This window comes from Semicossyphus pulcher, unplaced genomic scaffold, assembly GCF_022749685.1.
Source record: "Semicossyphus pulcher isolate SPU_LCO1_2020_fin unplaced genomic scaffold, fSemPul1.0.p SCAF_22, whole genome shotgun sequence".
Classification (NCBI taxonomy): Eukaryota; Metazoa; Chordata; class Actinopteri; order Labriformes; family Labridae; genus Semicossyphus; species Semicossyphus pulcher.
In genome coordinates, this window is record NW_027211696.1 from 8,276,253 (window position 1) to 8,295,662 (window position 19,410).

Sequence of the window (19,410 nt, forward strand, 5' to 3'; positions counted from 1 at the left end):
TAAAACTGGAGCGAACCGCGGACGTCACACATGCGACACTGATTACTGTTTATCGCCATAAGGTGCCGCCAAAAAGAACAAAACTGAGATCTTCAAGATTACAACTTTAAAGTCAATGCTCGACTTCCACAGCTGCAATAAAAGTCAACACAAGTCTGAATTAAATTTACGGCATTTTATTGCTGTAATCAATGATTACATATATCTTACAACTGTACAAAATATGGTATATACTGATACACCAATAATGAACCCAAACACAGAACAATGAACAATGAAAAAAATACATATTCAATATTCTACATGTGCCAGTGTTAGTAAGTCAACAACTTGATAATACATGTCATCTCTTTGTATTCATCCTCAATCCAAATCAATAATTGCTAGTTTGTGTTAAAATGATGACGTGACTGGAACAAAAGTTACCTTGAATAACTTGATGTTTTTATGACAGTATTTAAGTCTCGTGGCTGAAATAAAAGCATTAACATGCTGACAGGGAGTCTGCAAACACAAGGCAGACCAATATAACTTGTGTTATGTCACCACAACACCCTGTATGTTTCTGAAAGCTTTACAGCTTTAAGTTTGATTCATAGTTCTTGGATCGTTTCAAGAGCTAAAACTTACAAATGATTTAAAAGCTATGGGCAGATTCAAACACCCAGTCTCCTCTAGAATAATAAACTGAACTCACAGCCACTTTCTCCTCTCCACCACATTATGCAGCAGGGCAGGTGGTCTTTCAGGTGGTTTCCCACAGTGGTAACCATCACAACGGTAACCATTGAGTGTTTTAAGAATGCTTAACAGTTGCTGGTTCTGCTTTAAACACCTGTTGTTCTTCTCTTAAATGAACACAAGATGTTCTATAATTGAAATATGACGTCAGGACCATGCAGCACATGTTAAGTACTGAACACACCAGGCGTGAATGATTCCCTGAAATGGCTCACTCTTTAGCCTCGTGCTACTCAGTAGTTGAACACATAGCTCGTTAGCACACGGTTATGACTCAGATCTGAGGATATGAGCAGACAGCTGATTTTTACAATGTAATCAAAATAACTATGCTGCATTATAATTAGCATGTGATTTATTCCAGCGGATGAATATAAAGACACATAGTATCAACAATAAACATGCTAAAATAATTTATCCCCTTAGAGGAGTGTGCAGAAGTCGTACAGTAGCTAATGGCTTCAAGGTAATAAAGAGAAAACAATTATAAGGCACTTGACGGCGACCCCAGACCAACTTCACCCTCAACAACACATACAAAGCCTGTTCACTTTAAAAGAAGAAGCAAGTCAGGCACCTTTGGTAACCATACATGTGCAATATAGTCTCTACTGAATAATCCCAACCTGTATGTCAGACAGAATTTACACGCAGAGACATTAACACTTACAAAGGTACTTCAAAGAAGAAAAAAAGGTTTTTGTTGATTCAGAGGATTTCCAGTAACAATCTTTGAGTTAAATTAACTAGTTCTGATATCAATCATCACTTCTTAAAGAAGCAGCACAACTCCACAACATAGTATTATGGTTATGTTTTAAAGACGTCTTAGTCAAGCGTCTGCATAAAGAAAAATAAATCTCCATCACAGCCCATACAGTATTTAAAACACCTGTCAGTAAATGTTGAAACTAAACCAGCCAGGGAAGGACATTAATCTCCCTCGACGAGCAGCACTCAGCAGGTAGTGGTACAGTCAACATGCTGGAATGCTTACACTTCGGTTTTGCGTGTGAACCTCCTGTGGCTCAGTAAACAGGCGTGTAGAAAATCTGACCCCCCTGCACCCTGCGTTTCAGCTCCGTCCACAGCAGGCTGCGCTCTCTCTGCGATCCCTTCATGAAGCCGCGGTTCTCCTGAGCGCGGCGAGACAGGTATGGAATGACCTCGTTGACGGGGCCGTATGGGACGTACTTGTAGACGGGGAAGCCGGCTTGACCTGTTTCGACACAGAGCAAGGAGACGTGTTTGCAATCAATCAGACTCCTCTGTGTGTGCATTCCATGTGTTGGCTTTTTATGTAATGTCCAACAGGAGGACTCGAAAATGGACGAAGCAGAGGAATAGCTTGAGATTTTTGCACATTAAATATTTTTGTATACATTTTTATTTAAGTAATTTAAACTGCCAAAAGCTCATAAAGTTAACTGAAAGTCAGTCAGTCAAATCTGGTTAGCTAACTGATTCCACCTCAAACAAAAACATGAGATTTGACTGTTATGTTCTGTCATGAATCCACAAACAGTATCATGTCATATCACTGTTTTGGGTAGCGATGTGTTTCTGCATGCATCAACACTGCGTGATAAACATTTAAGGACATCATGAACCAGGAGCTCCAAAGATATCTATAGATTGCATAGATCAGTGGCCGCGTGAGAGTGAAAAAGCTGACGTGTTTGGGGGGGCTGTATTTCAGTGGTAAGTCTGCGGACACGTGACTCTGTGATGTAAGCCCTACGTGGTTCCATAACTCACTGTTTACTTTTAGTACTCAAGCTGAGCACAACATACCTAGAGGGAAGCTGATCTGGTCACACATGCCGAGCAGCTGTCCAAAGTAAACCTTATTCTCAGCGGGGGAAAGGCCCATCTCATTCATCCTGAAAAACAGAAGAAAAAACCACCCAAGTGAAATGGCTGTTACATAATAAGAGCTTGGGTGGGATACTCCACCATTGATGTGGAATTACACTCGGTAAATCCCATAATTACTTTACAAAGAATCATTTCATTTCAGAAATATCCAAGCATTAGTTTCAATCGTTAAAAACTTATGAAAGAGAGATTTAGTGTGTGTGCCAAATGTCCTTTAAAAACCTACTTTTCCAGCGTATATTTCACCGTGTCCTCATTGTGAGTTGCAACCATGATATTAGCTTTCCTGCTGTGTTCGATCTCCTCCAGCACATACTCCAAGCACCTGGGAAAACACCAAGGCAGATGGTCAGGATTTACACATCTTATAGCTGAAGCACAGGGGGCCTTCATAATATACAAAACGTACTTGTGATACATCCTGTTAGTGGCCTCATAGTCCGGGTTTATTGGGTCTTCATAGCCGATCTCTTGGGCCCGGTCTCTCTCTTGGTACATGTAAGCTCCACGGACCAGTTTGGCGCCAAAGAACCAGCCCTCCCGACGGGACAGCTCAACGTCCACAGTTACATTGTCATAGGCTTCCTATAGGATTGAAAAGACAAGGATAAGACTACATTCATACTATCCTTACAGGGCGCAGAAACAAGAAGCGCGGCCTCACCTTGAGGTAACATTGGTACGTGTTGAATATAATCGGCTTCTCTCTGTTGAACTTCCTCTGCATCTCCAGGGTCAGTCGACTAATGGCTGGCTGGAAGTATGTCTGCTCGGCATCCACCATTAGCCTTACTCCATTCTCCATGGCATGCTGGGACGCACAGACAAAGTGTATTTACAGATTATACAGCTTCATAAGCGACACGATTGTGTGTGTTCATTACTTTAGCAAACATAATTAGCTTTTTATGTCCTTGATTTCCTTTTTATTGCAATAAATTAGTTCAATATATTGATACTGATCCTTAAATTAATTTTCTAACCACATATTTATTGGGTTGTGTATCCTTACCTTGGCCAGGATATCCACTCTCTGCAGCATTCTCTTCATCTGCCTCTCCTCCTCAGCTGTAAACGCGTTCAGCAGAGGCTCCAGCTGTCTTTTCTGCACAAACCAACACACAAAAAAATACAAACATTTGATTTCAAGCCAATCTCTATGATCAGGACAAACTTTTGTGTCAGTGAACGACAGACAGGGCAGGGAACGGGAGGGGGTGAGAGCAGCTTTTGCAATTTTGTCCCTTTTTTGAACTGATAGTATTATCTCAGCTACACTCAATACACAATGGCTACACAAACAGGTTCACTAGAACATGACTCACAGAAATGTGGCAAGCTCTGTCCCACATGACCTTTCGTTTTTACACTATCAGAACAAATGTTTACTTGTAGGAAGAAGATATAATATTGCGCCAGTAAGTTATTATCTTGTGGGAAGAAAATCAATTTCTTGTACAATCAGACTTTTATCAACTTGTTCCCACTTTTAAAGTTGTTGTCTAACCTACATTTATTTTACTATCAGTTTATGAGATTATTAACAACACTATATGCTTACATTTATATGAAGCTCTAGTGTAAGTTCAGTCAGGAAGACTATACTGTGCATGCTGCTTCTATTGTTCATATCTCATGCCATTCTGCTCACGCTCCCCTCACGTATGCTCACTCAGCCGTTCTCATCACATCTGTCCAACAGCACACTCTCATATTGTTACTGTCTTTTCAAACATAGCTGTTCTCTGCCTCCAGTTCATTCATGCCGTTCTTATGCGAGACCCTCCACCTTCCCATCACCGCCCATCATCTCATCAGCCTTAGATGACACCATCAGCCAACACCTCCACCACCAGTGTCCGGACTCCTTGGGGGGATGTATCTTGCGGCTGCTCAGGGCCGACACCAATGACTGTACGTATAGATTTGTTGGTTTGAAGCAGCCCTTTCTCCTCTACTCTGCTAATGCGGAACACTTCGGCTGCAGAAGCCGTATTTGTCAACAGAGCTGTCAATCATCCTTTTTACAACATCAAATAACTAATTAGAGATAAACTTGTCAGAATAAAAGGACATAAATCAGCATGATAAGAATTTAGAAGATTTATAGTCTGACTCATGTCACATCTGTTAACTTCGAGGAGGCAGGCTTTATGACCTATACTGCAGCCAGTCAGCAGGGGGCGCACAACATGTTTTGGCTTCACTTTTAGGGAGCTGTCATGTCGTCCATCTTTTTATACAGTCTATGGCCAACTGCCTTCAATCACCACATCTCCCCGTAGAGTCCAAACGCCAAAGACTTCTGACCATCACCACACCATCAGTGTAAAACAAATGTTCCTCCTTACTTACATTTACTGGTGTCTTGTGATTGAACTGTAAAATTTAGAGGTCAGTTGCATTTTTCCACCTTTTACATTGGAAAACAATCTGTACAGATAAAGAGATAACCAGACTGAAGTAGCACTTAGATGACAACAATAATCAAACGTCCTCACACAGTCGTTTCTTTTTCCCCCCCAAACTCGAAACATGTGCACGACTCACCTCAAGATTTGGCACCATAAGCAGATTGGAGATTTTTGTTGTGTCGTTTATCAAACTGTTCCAGTCCAGCAGATCTATTGTTCTGGAAGATGTAAGAGATTAAAATTCTAGTAAAACATACATTCAATTCAGTGTCTTTTTAATAGACTACGTTGCAGTGCTGTGAGCTTAGAGGAGCGAACCACAGGTATTTTATGCTAATAATAATTAGCACATAAAGCTACCTGACACAACAGAACACGCCCTGACTTAACAGGATTTAAAGCCCTTAAGGCTACACGTTTGAAAGTATGAATGTGAAGTATTGTTGTTCCTGCACTTATGAGTCACTGTCTTACCCTGACAAACCCAGCTTCTCTCCAGTAAACCAATTCTCAATGTCTTTCTTTGCTCCAACACCCATTTTAGCCAGACTTTCCTGCAAGTAAATATTTCAACGATTAAAACATGATTAGCGTTAGAACACAAGACATTGCTTTTAAAGTCATGAGGGCTCGAACACATTTGAAACCAGACTTAGGGACACCAGTTGAGCATGCATGAACCTGCATTGGCGTGTTGATAGCTGACTAACCTTTAGTTGTTCCAGCTCTAGTTTCTGTTCCAGAACCATCATATCAGATTTTCCCTGTTGTGCTGCGAGGAAGTTGAAAAACCGTCTCCATTTAACCAGGACTTCTGAAAACTGGAGCTGTTCAAACACAGATACATTTATGACATTTCATTAGAGCCACTTTGGGATGGGGTTAGCTTGAAAGGACAGTAGTTTGTTCAGATAATCACACCTTCTGCTCATTTTCAGTTTGCAAATAAATGTTCATTTTTCTGAGAAAGTTCGGAAAGTGTGACACTGAGGTGTGAATCCACCATCTGACACAGGGAATGTTGCTTTCCCTACACTTGACACAGTTTCTTGTGTAAAGCATTGATACTATCCGAGTAGTACCATTTAAAAAAGTGATAACACTTAACCATGAAGAGAAAGATAAATGGCTTATGTTTTATTAGCCACATTGAGCTATAATAGTGATCCTGTGCCAATCAGCTCCAGTTACATTCAGTATAAATAGAAGTCCTGGACTTACGAGGAACTGTGGGCGTCCCAGAGCAGTCATTTTGATTGCAGAAAACCCTTCTGAAGACGCTCCCCCTGAAACACATTTATACAATGATTTTACTGTTTGTAGGCATTATAGTCATAACACGCTTGTAACGACTGTACTTTGGATCTTAATTGCTTCCTCAGAAACTTAACTACCTACCAGAGGCTTTGATGCAGTTTATGAATGTCTCCATTTGGTTGTCACATTTGGCCTCATCTGCATAGAAATAGGTACGTGCGCTTGTAACGCCCCCACGCCTGTCCCCGAACTGACGATGGGCCTTGTACTTCTTCTCACGATGACCAGCACCTGGAGTGAACAGAAGGAACATCAGCTGCTTGACATGGAAAAACAGTATTCTGAATAATTATTTGGAGCTTTTGGAGCTAATATTCCGAAATGATATAAAACATAATGCATTTCCAGAGACAACATTAAAGGGGGCATCATGCTAATTTCAAGCTTCATATTTCACTCTGTGATACCTGTGGAGTAGCTTAGCATAATTTACTCCTCTCATTTCTCGCACTGGTGCTCTGTGCAGGCCCTCATACAGCCTCTGCCTGAAATGAATCAGTCAGCTCTGTCCCTTTAAGAAACCGCTGCCCCTACAAGCCCACTTTCTTCTGATTGGCCAGCTTTGTGATGTCACAAAGTGCAGTGTGTAGAAAAAATTGTGTGAAACCTGGTGTTCACAGCAGCTTGCAGACTGAGCTGAGAAGCCTGGGGATTACGCCAACATACTTTTACCTACAGATTTGACACTTCACCCACGTTTAGTCTGAACATCCAACATTGTAACATTATATGTATTAAAATGTAAAACAGCATAATACCCCCTCTTTAACATTTTCAAATGATATAAAAGTTTCCTTTTGTCCTAAAATTTGACCTTGTGATAAAAAGAGATTCTAAAACCCTGCATGCTTTTATTTTGCACACTAAACATTTATTTATTATTAATGAAACAATAAATGTAACATAAGCAGAAATGATTTATTGGACCTTTTGCAGTTAATAAATTCTTCTTCTCTCTGGCAGTGAACAGAATAAACCTACTTAGAATATATGTTAGCACTAATACTACCACTACTATAACTGCCAGAAAGATGAATATGTATTAATAAATTATATTTATTTTCTCAATGGATTTTAAAATAAGACCACAGAAAGCACTAAGTGAATGATATACTTCAGAGTGAAGCATCAACCCTGTAACATGAACCAAGCCTCTTCCCAGTGTGTCCAATCAACAGGACATTTCAGACCCCACTGAATCCAGATATAACCTGCACTACAGCCACATGACTACACATACCAGACCTCACACTTGTTGTTTTGCAATCACGGCGAGCTTAAGCGACTAAGTGTCAAAGCAAACCAGTAGTTACACGAACCTGGACTTTCTTTCTCGGCTTCAGAAACACAGGAACTGAAAGAGAAGGAGGGATCGGCATCAGAATAGAAACAGGACTTATTTGCATTTCCAATCAACAAATGAGAAAGAGAACTTCTCAAGTCACTTACATTGTTAGGAAGGTGTTTATTTACCTAACAATTGAAAAACAGGATGGTCTGAGATCTAAGAAGACTATTTTGAATGACAAAACACAGACTTTATGTGTTGTTTTCACAAGTCCTTATAACCAGTTTCTCCCCCTCCAGCACGAGATCACTTCAGAGAAATTCTTGTGCTGTTTCCATGATGACCCCCTTTTCTAGACTTGTTGTGACATGACAAACACAGCAGGGAACAGACTGTGTTCACTGTGTTGTCTTCTCCTTATTAAAGGAGTTTTTAATAGAGCTAACTGGCTCCTAATAAAAAAAAAAGGTGTTGGATTAAGTCCCGAATGTGAATGTTTGTGCTTAGTGAGATAATCCTCCGTTTAAAAATAAGCTTATTTCCTTCACAGAACATTACATAACACTTGCATGTGTTGCCGGTGAAGGGTGCCAGGACATTACTCTAAAAGGCTGGCAGCCTTCTCAGTAGGCACAACCCCTTACTGAATCACCAGCTCGACCAATCAGAGGAGAGGGGTCTGTCCTGGCTGACCAATAAGGGAAGGACTCTGTTTTGCAGCTGGAAATGAAATAAAAATACTTGATTTTGATTGCGGTTTCTTTATGACGAGTTGACATTGCATCGATGGCGTGACTTCTGTGAATGTGATTGCAGGCGTAACGGAAACCAGGTGATAAGAATGACCTGATAACAAACTATTGCTCATTTTATTGAGTTTTAAATGCTGTGTTCTTCATGTAAATAAAGGAGGGGAAGGATGATGTGGCGAGGGACAACATATTTTGAAACAGAAAGAAGTTGCAAAAGTTCACAGACAGAGTGCTAAAGTGGTTCGACCGGTCTTTTAACCCGAACTTAAACATCAGTCACATGTTTTGAACAGTGAAATTACCCTTTAGGGCAGGATTAACCTGCTAGGGATGCTGAGGGCAAATTGAGGCCCTTTATAACTGTGTTTACTCACCTATAGCTAAGGATGTACATTCAGTGCCTTATAACGTTGCCCTACATACACTGGTGTAAAGGCTGTAACTAAACTATTTAATAATTTATAAGACTTAACCTAACACAACATATTATAATAATACTGCTGTAAAGTTTTAAGAGTTGTAAATCTTTTCATGGAAAAAAAAATCTTTTATTCCTGAAATTGCTCCCTCCAGTGCATAGAGAGAAAATAGTCCCTTTGTAATGGCCTATTCAAGTTACTTTCCCAGGTTTCTTTGAGAGTCTCTTCTTGTCTTGCAGAGAGAATAGGCAGGATCAGGTAATAATGGGCCTACTGTTGTGGAGCATGTGATACTGGGCTAAACGACTGCACTGACTAAACAAAGCAGTTTAGTATAATGTAACTCATATCACTCCTCATGTGGGGCACACACATTAATGTTTATACTGATTAAATTCTCTTGGTTTCATCTTTCAGTTCAACAGTGCATATTATGTGTCAACCTGAAACCTAAATGAGTAAGCAGGCTGCACCTCGCTCCCTCACATGTCATTACTCACTCCATTTCCTTCTTCTCTGCCTCCTCTTGTGTCAGGTCCTCTTCAACGCTGTAGTCCAAAACTGCCCCAACACCAAAGGCCTGATTCTTCTGGATTAAAGGTTTGATTGAGTTGTGGTCTTCCCCCGCCACAAACTGGCCGTAGAAGGTCATCTTCATCATCTTCTCAAACATCCACTGACCCAGCAGCTTCTTGCTCAGATCCATCAACTGCAACACAACACAAGGGCTGGGTAACTCTAGCACTGTGGTTTATTATTTAGTGCAATTATACTAGCCTTCCCAGTATTAATAATTAAACTATTACGCATACGTTATAATATATTTTTAAAGCTGAAAATTACTTGTGTTTTCTATTGGACAATTAAAATCTATCAGGCTATATTTTGGACCACCTAAATCAACTCACCTCTTTGTTCTTTTCAACGAGGACGTCAATTGTACAAAGTTTGAACACCAGCAGACTTCGGAGCAGTTCCATGTTGCCTTTGCTTTTGTAAGCTTCCTGGGTGTTGTCGAAGTCAATGTGAATCTTGTTTAACTGCGTACTTGTTACATTTTTGGTCTGGCTGATGAGTTCAACCGGCACAGCCTCTACCACGGGGCACCCATCAATCTGCTGCTCTTTCTCCTCCTGGTTCTTGGTGGATGCGACCGTTGACCGACATCTTCCCGGTGAGATGCGTAGAGTCTTCACATTACCCGAGTTTGCCCGAGCAAGAGCTGAAACAAACTTTGTGTACGACATGCTTTCCTTTCGTTCCCTCTCCTCTCTGAACTTTACAGCCTGCACGTCACGGCAGCTTCACCTTGCCGCAATGTTGCCTAGTGAGCGCGCGCTTGGCAGTTATTTTAAAGTCATCTCGCGCAGGAGGCGGCGCCTTCCAAGTTACATCACGCTCCCCGCCGGGCATCACGCGTGAACCCGCGTGTACACATAAGAAAAAATATGACAACAAGACAAACAAGAGAAGCTCATTAAAAATTAGGCCAGTCGTTTAATTTATCCTGTAAATCAAAAACTTTTAGGATACAGAGTCGATATTGATAGAAAGTGTTTGTTCTGCAATAACGAACCTGTCATTACATTTATTAATGTCTATATTTAGCCCTTAATTTATTTTAACTAGTTATTAAATGTTTATTTTTTAAGACGATGGAAGGTTCAGTTGTTCAGTTAGAAAAAGGAGACAATGTTTTATAGAAATCAGAATGTTGTTGTAATATACTGTTTATATTTAACCATTTTATATATTTTAGAAAAACGGTTCAACATTAACAAAGTTATGGATTAAAAAGAAACAAAACCTACGACTTCAAAATAAGTCAGACACTGTATTAAATCATTGGGACTAAAGAATGGTATAGCTATGAAACCAGGAAACAATTATAAAGTGATAAATATTTATTTTTAATGACTTTGTTTATGTTACAACGTATAAGTCGACCTATGTTTTGTGTGGAGGTAACTGTATGGATTGAAGATGATTAAAACACACCCATAACACGAAAAACCCTGGGTGTATGAGTTGCTGCTAGTTCGTGCTTTTAACCTCAAAGCCCCTTGCAGACCAGTAATACAACAGTTTTAGTTCTGACTTAATGACTCTTTTCCTCCAATAGCTAGTCTTCAGTAATAAAGTGTTACTTAACACTCTTAGTTAAAGATCTGATTCACATATTTCCCCATTAATGGCTGGATTAGTTGGTTGCAACAATCGTCTTATTTCACACTGACTGATTTAGAGTAAGCCAGCAAGAAAGGAAGTTAATCTTTATTTAGAAAGCAAACTTCCACCTCTATTGCACATTTCCCAACAAATCAGCCTGGCATATTTGGTAAATTTGTACACTTTTGGCTCTCTGAAATAAATTGAAATAAAGTCCCTGAGGTTTGGATTTTGTAGCACAGCACGTGTTTGTACTGTGATGCCCCCCAGTGCATGCAAATTTCATCCCACTGTGTTGTATAAAGTCCTTCTGTTGTTTTGTCTTTGTTAAATTTTTCCATTCAGATTTTTTTTGTAAAGATGATCATGTGGTGCTCAATGAAGTGACACTTCCCTGCATAATACAGTTACTCATATAGTCTATAATCATCTGCATCAGATATCCTAATTTAATGCAGGTGATTTTAAACAATGAAATTGGCTTACTTTGTCTTTGTCTTTTGTATATTGCCCATAATGAATTGTGATTCCTATTTGCTTCCTTTTTCACAGCACATCTAATAGTCACAGAATGGCAATGGCTTAGAGACGGTATTATATAATTGGTTGTGTAACAACCCATCCAGAGACCTCAACCGTGAAAATTCCACAGAGAACCAACCAGGAAAGGATGGAGCCAACACAGAGGTAAAGTGCAGGACTAAACAGGCTTGGAGAATAAAATGTTAAAATGTGCAAGAGAAAATAAGAGTATAGCACTGACCACCATGTGGTTTAAGTAGAAAGGATGTATCCTATTAGTCAAGACCGGCAAGCAACATTGATCCATAGGGATACTGCCATTCCAGATAATAATGTTACATTATTAAAATATATTTTTTAAATCATATATATTCCAGCATCGTTGCACTCCTCATATTTGCAGTATTTATCTTTGGTAGGCTTGAATATATTAGTTTAATATTGAATGTTTAAGTGTACATAGGGAGCAAAGTTAAACCGGAGTCAACATTTTTATATGTGTACAAACCTGGCCAATAAAGTTAATTCTGATTCTGATTCTGAGATGAGTATTGGGACAAAGCTCGGAACGTGTTCCTTTTCTCTCCGACAGGAGGCAACAATGCGCTAACCCTGACTTCTTTCTGCCGGAAATAGACAGTAGAAGAAGAACACAGAGCTGCTTGCTAATGTAGCTAACTAATACGGAAGCTTCACAGTGTGCTCACTGATATTATTGTTTCTTCAAAAGAAGGCGCGCTTACTCACTTAGAAAGGTAAACAAACACTTATGATAATTAAAACTTTATTTACAGAGTGTATTTAATGTGCATTACACAGTCTATACATTTTCTGGAGATAAATATGGTTGCAGTATCGGAACATTGTTAGCTCGACTAGCTGACCTTACATTATCAACAAAGAGACTATCGCTTTTCTTTTGATGGCGTTCATTATTAAGCCACAAATTTAAGTGGAACCGTTTCCAAATGCGTTTTATTTCATGTTTACTCGCCAAAGATCCAGGTTACGTCGCAGAAATTGCTTCTAAGGCATGTAACCACGGTATAACAGGTTAACAGACGCTAGCTAATGTTAGCTAGCTGCTGTGGACGAGTTAGCCTCAGAGCTGTTATAGGCTCAGGTCAGGTTAATGGTTTGCAGCCACCTTGGTTTTTAGCCTTACGAGTTAACTAAAATTAAACTATGTATTTTATGTGTTAACTAAGTATATTAAATATATCGACAAAGGTCATTTTGAAATCAAGTATAAACCTATAAACTTTCACTTCCGGTTGGCAGGGTTTTTCGGTTCACCTGTTTTCATGAGTTTTAAGGCCATGAAAACGTTTAACTTTAACAACAATTGATAGGTTAACGTTATGCAAGGTAACATAAGTTAAATATTTGAATGTAAGTAACATACATTTATGCGCTAACCACGATTAACGTTTTTAATAATTAACCAGTTGTATCGCCATAATGTTTTCAGCGAGAGTCCATAAAATTCAGACCACATGCAAGTTGTAGATGCTATATATTGAAACAGTACTGCCATAAACACTGCATTTGTTAAAGCTAAAGTGTCTATTTGTTGGAGACGCAATCAGAGGTGTGTTGCTGTGCACTGTACGTTTTGCAGGCTAAATGTTACACAGAGGATATATTGCCCCTTCATTTTAAACTAACTTGCTTGTACTCGTCTAATTTACCGCACTGGAGTGCCTGGTGTTAAATTAAATACACACATAAATTAAAGGGAAAAACTGTAATAGTTGTGCAATACAACAACAAATGCAGATGCTTCCTTATAAGGTATGAAAATAGATTTAGCAGACATTGAAAAATATAGATTTTTAGACAAAACTATTTGTATTGTAGCAGTTGGATTTGTTTATTTTCCAGTAGATTTTCTCTACGGATTCTTGTTTTTTCAACTGCGAATTTCTGTAATGACTAATTACAGTTGTTGAACATTTATAACCCTGTGTTTTTAAGCTTTCAGCCTTGGATCTGAGGTCCTATGCCATCATTCTCATCATTTACTTCTAACATGGCTGCTTCCCTGGCTGTAGAGTTTGATTTTGTCTCGATTCAGGAATTGGAGGCAATTGGACTAAGTTTTGGATTGGGATAAGGACCTCATCCACCGCTATTTGTGAAAGCAAGAAGTGATCTTAAAGTCTGCCTGTGCCCCCTCATTCTGTATCAGCAGTGCCGCTCACTCAACCACCATGTCGGACGGACGGATCTATGTGGGGAATCTTCCCATGGACGTCCAGGAGAGGGATATTGAGGATCTCTTCTACAAATATGGAAAAATCCGTGATATTGAATTGAAGAACAATAGAGGCACTATCCCTTTTGCCTTTGTCAGATTTGAAGACCCACGGTGAGTTTTAGGGATGGCAAGTCAAAACACATTCTCCATATCGGATACAATAAGTTGACAGCAGGGCGTGGATGGAGACGGCCTTTCCAGGTCGATGTCCGCTACTGAAACAGGCGTACATTGGTAAGGAGTTCTTTGCTCTCTTCTCTTAGGGATGCAGATGATGCTGTCTATGGAAGGAATGGATATGGATATGGGGACTCCAAGCTCCGTGTTGAGTATCCTCGATCCTCTGGTGCAAAATTTGGTCCTATGGGAGGAGGAGGAGGAGGAGGAGGAGGAGGTGGTGGTGGAGGTGGAGGAGGAGGAGGAGGAGGAGGAGGAGGAGGTGGAGGAGGAGGACCTAGGGGAAGGTTTGGACCCCCAACCAGAAGATCTGAATTCCGGGTCACTGTGACTGGTAGGTGGACGTCGATAGCCAATTACTATTTTCTTTCTTAAACGGCGTCCTGACGGTCAAGAGGACGAGTAGAAGACATCATGAGTGTTAGGCAGATATTTTTCATTCTCTCGTGGTGGACTGGAGAGCATAAACACTAGTAGAGAACGTAAGGTGTAGGCAGATTTCTCTCTGGCTTTCATATCGGACTGGAGGACAAGAGGACTATTAGAGTTAAATTATCTCTCTCGTGGCGGACTGGAGGACAAAAATCTGCTAGTAGAGGACGTTATTTAGGCAGAAATGTTTGTGACTCTCACTCTCTCTCATGGCGGACTGGAGGACAAAGAGACAAGTAAAAAACCACACGAGTTGAAGGCAGATGTGTTTCTCATGGTGGACAGGAGGATAGGGGGCCTAGTAAGGGACGCGATGAGTCGTAGGCAAATATGTTTCTCTCTGTCATGGCGGACTTGAGGACAAGGGGACTAGTAGAAGATGTCATGAGTCATAGGCACATACATTTCTCTTTCTCATGGCGGCCTGGAGGTCAAGGGGAGTAGTAACGGACTTCACAGGTCATAGGCAGATCTATTTCTATCTCAAGCCGGACTGGAGGACAAAAAGACGTCAGAAGTCATAGGCAAATATATTTCTCTCTCATGGCGGACTGGAGGACAAAAAATGCTAGTAGAGGATGTTATTTAGGCAGAAATGTTTCTGACTCTCACTCTCTCTCATGGCGGACTGGAGGACAAAGGGACGAGTCAAACAATCACGAGTTAAAGGCAGATATGTTTCTCATGGTGGACAGGAGGATAATGGGACTAATAGGGGAAGTCACGAGTTGTAGGCAGATACATTTCTCTCTCTCTCGTGGCAGACAAGGGGACTAGTAGAAGAAGTCATGAATCATAGGCAGATGTGTTTCTATCTCAAGCTGGACTGGAGGACAAAAAGACTAGTAATGGACGCCATAGGCAGATATGTTTCTCTCTCTCTCAGGGTGGACTTGAGGACAAGAGGACTAGTCAATGACGTCAGATGTCATAGGCAAATATATTTTCTCTCTCTCACGGCTGACTGGAGGACAAGTAGAAGACCAAATGTCAAAAGCATATATATTTCTCCTGTTGGACTAGAGGACGTCATGATGAGTCGTAGGCATGTATGTTTCTCTCTCTCATGGCGGACTGGAAGACAAGAGGACTAGTAGAAGATGTCATTAGCCTTAGGCAGATATATTTCTCTCTCTCACACACAACCAACCGGAGGTCAAGGGGAATAAGTGGATGAGGTCATGTGAGCTTTTAAGTCAGGACAATTAACAAAAAACTGTTAGTGAAACTGGTCGTGTTGGCTACATAATCCCAAACAACTATAGTGACCGGTAGGTAATTTTGTTCTTACATATTGTTCTTTATTTGTTGTTTGCTACATTTTTGTCATGGCTACACAAGCATGTTTAAACAAGCTGTTAGAATTGGAGTACTCATCTACTAAACCCCTAAAGTGTCAGGTTGCATCATAGCAATGAATAACTGCACTGGAGGAAAAAGGCAATGATTAAACCATGACAGTGCACTTAAAGATGTATGTAAACTACAAGTCCCTGACAGCATTGCCATTCCATTGCGTTACTTACATTTTTGGAGTATTTTACTATATACACATTGTGTTTGAATGAATTCAACTACAAAGAAGGTTTAGATTATGTCACATTTTTTCACAGGGTTACCACCAACTGGGAGCTGGCAGGATCTGAAGGATCACATGCGTGAGGCAGGAGACGTTTGTTTTGCAGATGTGCAGCGCGATGGAGAGGGGGTAGTGGAATTTCTGCGCAGGGAGGACATGGACTACGCGCTGCGCAGACTGGATCGGACTGAGTTCCATTCACATCAGGTGAGTCCCACTTCTGATGAGGTTCAACCTTCACTTACCATAAAATCCGGAGTACAAGTCGCAGTCTGTATCCCAGAGGGAAAAAGGGTTTCTATAGCTATTCATTAATAAAAAAGTTATTTTATTTCAATTTATTTTAATTTGAATCTCATTCAAAACACACACATTACAGCCTGCCATCTGTTTTCGCCTTGTTGAGTTTGCAATCATGCTAGCTACTAGCTAGCGGTAGCTGGCAGTCCACGGTAACGTTGATTGGTGTGAGGGTGGAGGCTGCAATCCCAATCATGACGATGCATGTCCGTCATGAAGCGTTAGCAACAATCAGATTAGTTTTCCTCGCAGTGAGGAAAACAGCACTGCAGCATATTGTAAATAGGAGACGTTGTAGCGGCTTGGACCCAGAAACAGTTTAATGCAGAGATGTGGCATCACCACATAATAACCGGATAGCGCTTTTGTCTGGGTAAAATACCGTAACACAATAACATACTTGTCTCTGCATTTTATACTTGAATATTGGTGACACCGGTATAAAGGACGTAAGGGTGTCTTAACACTAGGGATGCACGATATTATCGGCACGTTATCGGTATCGGCCGATATTGGCTTAAAAATGAACTATCAGATATCGGCATGTTGGCCGATATCTGCCGATATAATTAACTGATAAAATAATGGGCTGCTGCATACTTGATTAAATGCCCGACCTCGGCGCAATGTCCCCGGCGCGAAGAAGACCCGCAGCGTGATGACGTCACGTGTGTCTACCCGCAGCATGAGAGAGTTACAAGCCAAAATGTCCGTGGTGTGGAAGTTTTTCAAAGTTTCCGAAATAGATAGAAAGGTTAAGTCTTTCAACACTACAAACTTGATTAACCATCTCAAGACCCGTCACCCCGACCGTTGTAACAAATGTGATAAGAGTATCACCATTAAACTGTACGCTAATTCCAGTACAGAGAGAGTTGATGATCTCTGCAATTAAGTGTGTGGGAAAAAAATATTGGTATCGGTAATCGGCTAAATGAGTTGTAAAATATTGGCAAAAATTCCAATATCGTGTATCCCTACTTAACACCGTATTTTATGGTAACTTTGAAAATGACTACAAGACTAAATGTCTCTCCTTTTCCTCTTGCAGGGCGAGACTGCTTACATTCGCGTCTTTGAGGAGAGGGGCAACCCCAGCTGGGGCCGCTCACGTTCCCGCTCCAGATCAAGAGGCCGCTATTCGCCTCCTTATCATAACAGAGGCTCTCCCCCTCCCCGCTACCAGTCACCGCCACGCCATGCTATGTCGCGCCATAGCCCACCACCCAGGAGGCACCCTCCGCAGCACCATAGCCCTCCACCACGTCATTACCGGTAGAGAGGTCAGTCATTTAAAGAGGAATTGAAGGAATGGTTTTGTAATTCAACTTTTTATTTTTTTTTAACCCAGGCCTCCTCATTAAGATAAATGTTATTTCTTGCTAAATACATTCCATGGTCAGGATCGCCTGAACACCTTGCTCCTCCCCACAGCCTTAAAGATGTTTGTTTTCTTTAAACACCCTTGTGAATTCTGATAGCCACATTGTTGTTCTGTCTTTTTCATTAGCGAAGTAAAAGTGTTCTGTAATTGTGTAACATGTTGGAGGTTTCTTTTATAAAGAAATTTCAAACCCTGACAGGACCCAGTAAACACATGTAAGTCCAAAACAAATGACATCCCCTGCAGCGATCACGCTAAAAGTCTGAATCTTAAATTCTTTACAAAATGACTCTTTTTGTGTGTCACGTTTCTGTAGCTTTAAGTATGAAGTTTTTGCCAATCAAAGAACCTGTGAAGCTTATCAATATCCTCCTCTGGTTCAAAATATGTAGAGTTAGTGAGCATTTTAGAGTAGTGACACTCTGACTGTGAGCCGCACCTGCCAGATGATTTTTTTTATTGTGTAACCTCTGACCGAGGTGGCCTGTAGGTGGATTATAATTTGTATGCACCTCTTATGTTGTTTTTTTTTTCTAACCAATAAAATGCAAAATTTTACTGTGACTTTTTCAGATTTTGTCCTAAAACACATTTTCAATACATCAACATATTCATTGTGAACTAAAGCTAAACGTGTTCTGCTACACGGCTCGGTAAACACAATCTATTTCATAGAATCATGAATAACAGAGATATTTCAAAGACAAATCTTTCCCTGCTTTCATCCAGCAAATGATCCCCTAACAGCTCATTAACGGGTCTTTCCCGGGGCGCTGGATTAGCTCAGCTGGTAGGGCAGACGCCCCATGTACAGACGGTCACTACAGACTACAGGCACGGTCCTTGACGCACTGATCGCAGGCTTGACTCCCGGTCTGTCGATCATTTGGTGCATGTCATCCTCCACTCTCTACTCCCCACATTTCCTGTCTCTCTTCAACTGTAATAAAGGCAAAAGCCAGAAAAGCAAACAAAAAAAAACACAACTTGGGGGAAAAAAAACAGGCCTTTTCAAAGGTAAGACATTCTGACCTGCCAAGTTACAAAAGCTCAGGAGGTACTAATAATAATAAAAATAGCTCCTCTGCTGTTTTTGAAGTGTCGCAGGAAAAGTGATGGTGAGCTTGCACGCACAATAATGAGCTGTAATCTTCTACCATTAATCATTCTTTGAATATGAAGCATCCCTTGTTATTAACTCGCCCAGTGGATGTCAAGCTTTACTTGAAGCCTTCAGTTTGTCTTATAAGTCAGAAAATCTCTGAGCTGTGGTTGCACTAACGTTTGGCTAACCACAGAAACTATCTGTTCTTGAAGGCAAATCAGTTTAATGCCTTTGCTTTGCCTACTTGATTAATGTGTGGACGTCACATCTCCTCTCTTACATGGAACCTTTTCATTGGTTGGAAGTTCAGTGTGTAACTTCATGTGTTGAAACTGATCGTGTCAAACACACATGAGGCACATGGGATGCAAAATATAATATTTTTAATACGCAATAACTTAAATATACCAGGTGACAATTTGAGAAGACACAGACAAAAATAAAAATATATTCATTTCCAATGGCATATTTTTGTCTTTCTCTCCATTATAATCAGATTAAGCCCATATACAGACATCGTATTGCATTTAATCATAAATATGTACTAGCTTAGTTATACAATAATTTCTTTTTAACACATTGTTTAGAACAACAAACACAGCTATACACAAACAGCAATACTCAGGCATGTCTGAAGATCATATGGAGACACGTCAGCGGTGATTTCAAAACA

General features: G+C 40.5%; 2 protein-coding genes across 5 annotated transcripts; one reads left to right on the forward strand and one right to left on the reverse strand.

The window, feature by feature from the left end:
• Positions 1–175: 175 nt before the first annotated feature.
• On the reverse strand, positions 176–10,112 carry prodha (proline dehydrogenase (oxidase) 1a). The gene is made up of 14 exons (XM_069673401.1): positions 9,718–10,112; positions 9,310–9,518; positions 7,670–7,704; positions 6,432–6,581; positions 6,255–6,319; positions 5,744–5,860; positions 5,508–5,587; positions 5,170–5,251; positions 3,632–3,724; positions 3,284–3,430; positions 3,029–3,204; positions 2,846–2,944; positions 2,536–2,624; positions 176–1,960 (listed from the first exon to the last, which is right to left on the reverse strand). The coding sequence occupies exons 1-14, from the start codon at positions 10,054–10,056 to the stop codon at positions 1,770–1,772; spliced, it is 1,872 nt and encodes a 623-aa protein (XP_069529502.1). The 5' UTR covers positions 10,057–10,112; the 3' UTR covers positions 176–1,769.
• Positions 10,113–12,159: 2,047 nt separating this feature from the next.
• Positions 12,160–18,190, forward strand: srsf9 (serine and arginine rich splicing factor 9). 4 transcript variants are annotated; one of them, XM_069673758.1, is made up of 5 exons: positions 12,160–12,255; positions 13,478–13,871; positions 14,024–14,271; positions 15,983–16,155; positions 17,300–18,190. In XM_069673758.1, the coding sequence occupies exons 2-5, from the start codon at positions 13,714–13,716 to the stop codon at positions 17,525–17,527; spliced, it is 807 nt and encodes a 268-aa protein (XP_069529859.1). In that variant the 5' UTR covers positions 12,160–12,255; positions 13,478–13,713; the 3' UTR covers positions 17,528–18,190. The 4 variants fall into 4 exon arrangements, with proteins under 4 accessions (XP_069529859.1, XP_069529857.1, XP_069529860.1 ...); XM_069673756.1 differs by having other exon boundaries at positions 13,692–13,871; XM_069673759.1 differs by having other exon boundaries at positions 13,695–13,871.
• The last annotated feature ends 1,220 nt before the right edge of the window (positions 18,191–19,410 follow it).

What these genes read in the sequence shown, in the direction of transcription:
- prodha (XM_069673401.1), bottom strand. Translation starts at nt 10,056, where the DNA reads ATGTCGTACACAAAGTTTGTTTCAGCTCTTGCTCGGGCAAACTCGGGT. An exon ending in TCGTTGAAAAGAACAAAGAG is followed by an intron (nt 9,519 to 9,717) that starts GTGAGTTGATTT and finishes GTTGTGTTGCAG; the next exon opens with TTGATGGATCTGAGCAAGAA. An exon ending in AGCCGAGAAAGAAAGTCCAG is followed by an intron (nt 6,582 to 7,669) that starts GTTCGTGTAACT and finishes TGTTCACTCCAG; the next exon opens with GTGCTGGTCATCGTGAGAAG.
- srsf9 (XM_069673758.1), top strand. Translation starts at nt 13,714, where the DNA reads ATGTCGGACGGACGGATCTATGTGGGGAATCTTCCCATGGACGTCCAG. An exon ending in GTCAGATTTGAAGACCCACG is followed by an intron (nt 13,872 to 14,023) that starts GTGAGTTTTAGG and finishes CTCTTCTCTTAG; the next exon opens with GGATGCAGATGATGCTGTCT. An exon ending in ATTCCGGGTCACTGTGACTG is followed by an intron (nt 14,272 to 15,982) that starts GTAGGTGGACGT and finishes ATTTTTTCACAG; the next exon opens with GGTTACCACCAACTGGGAGC.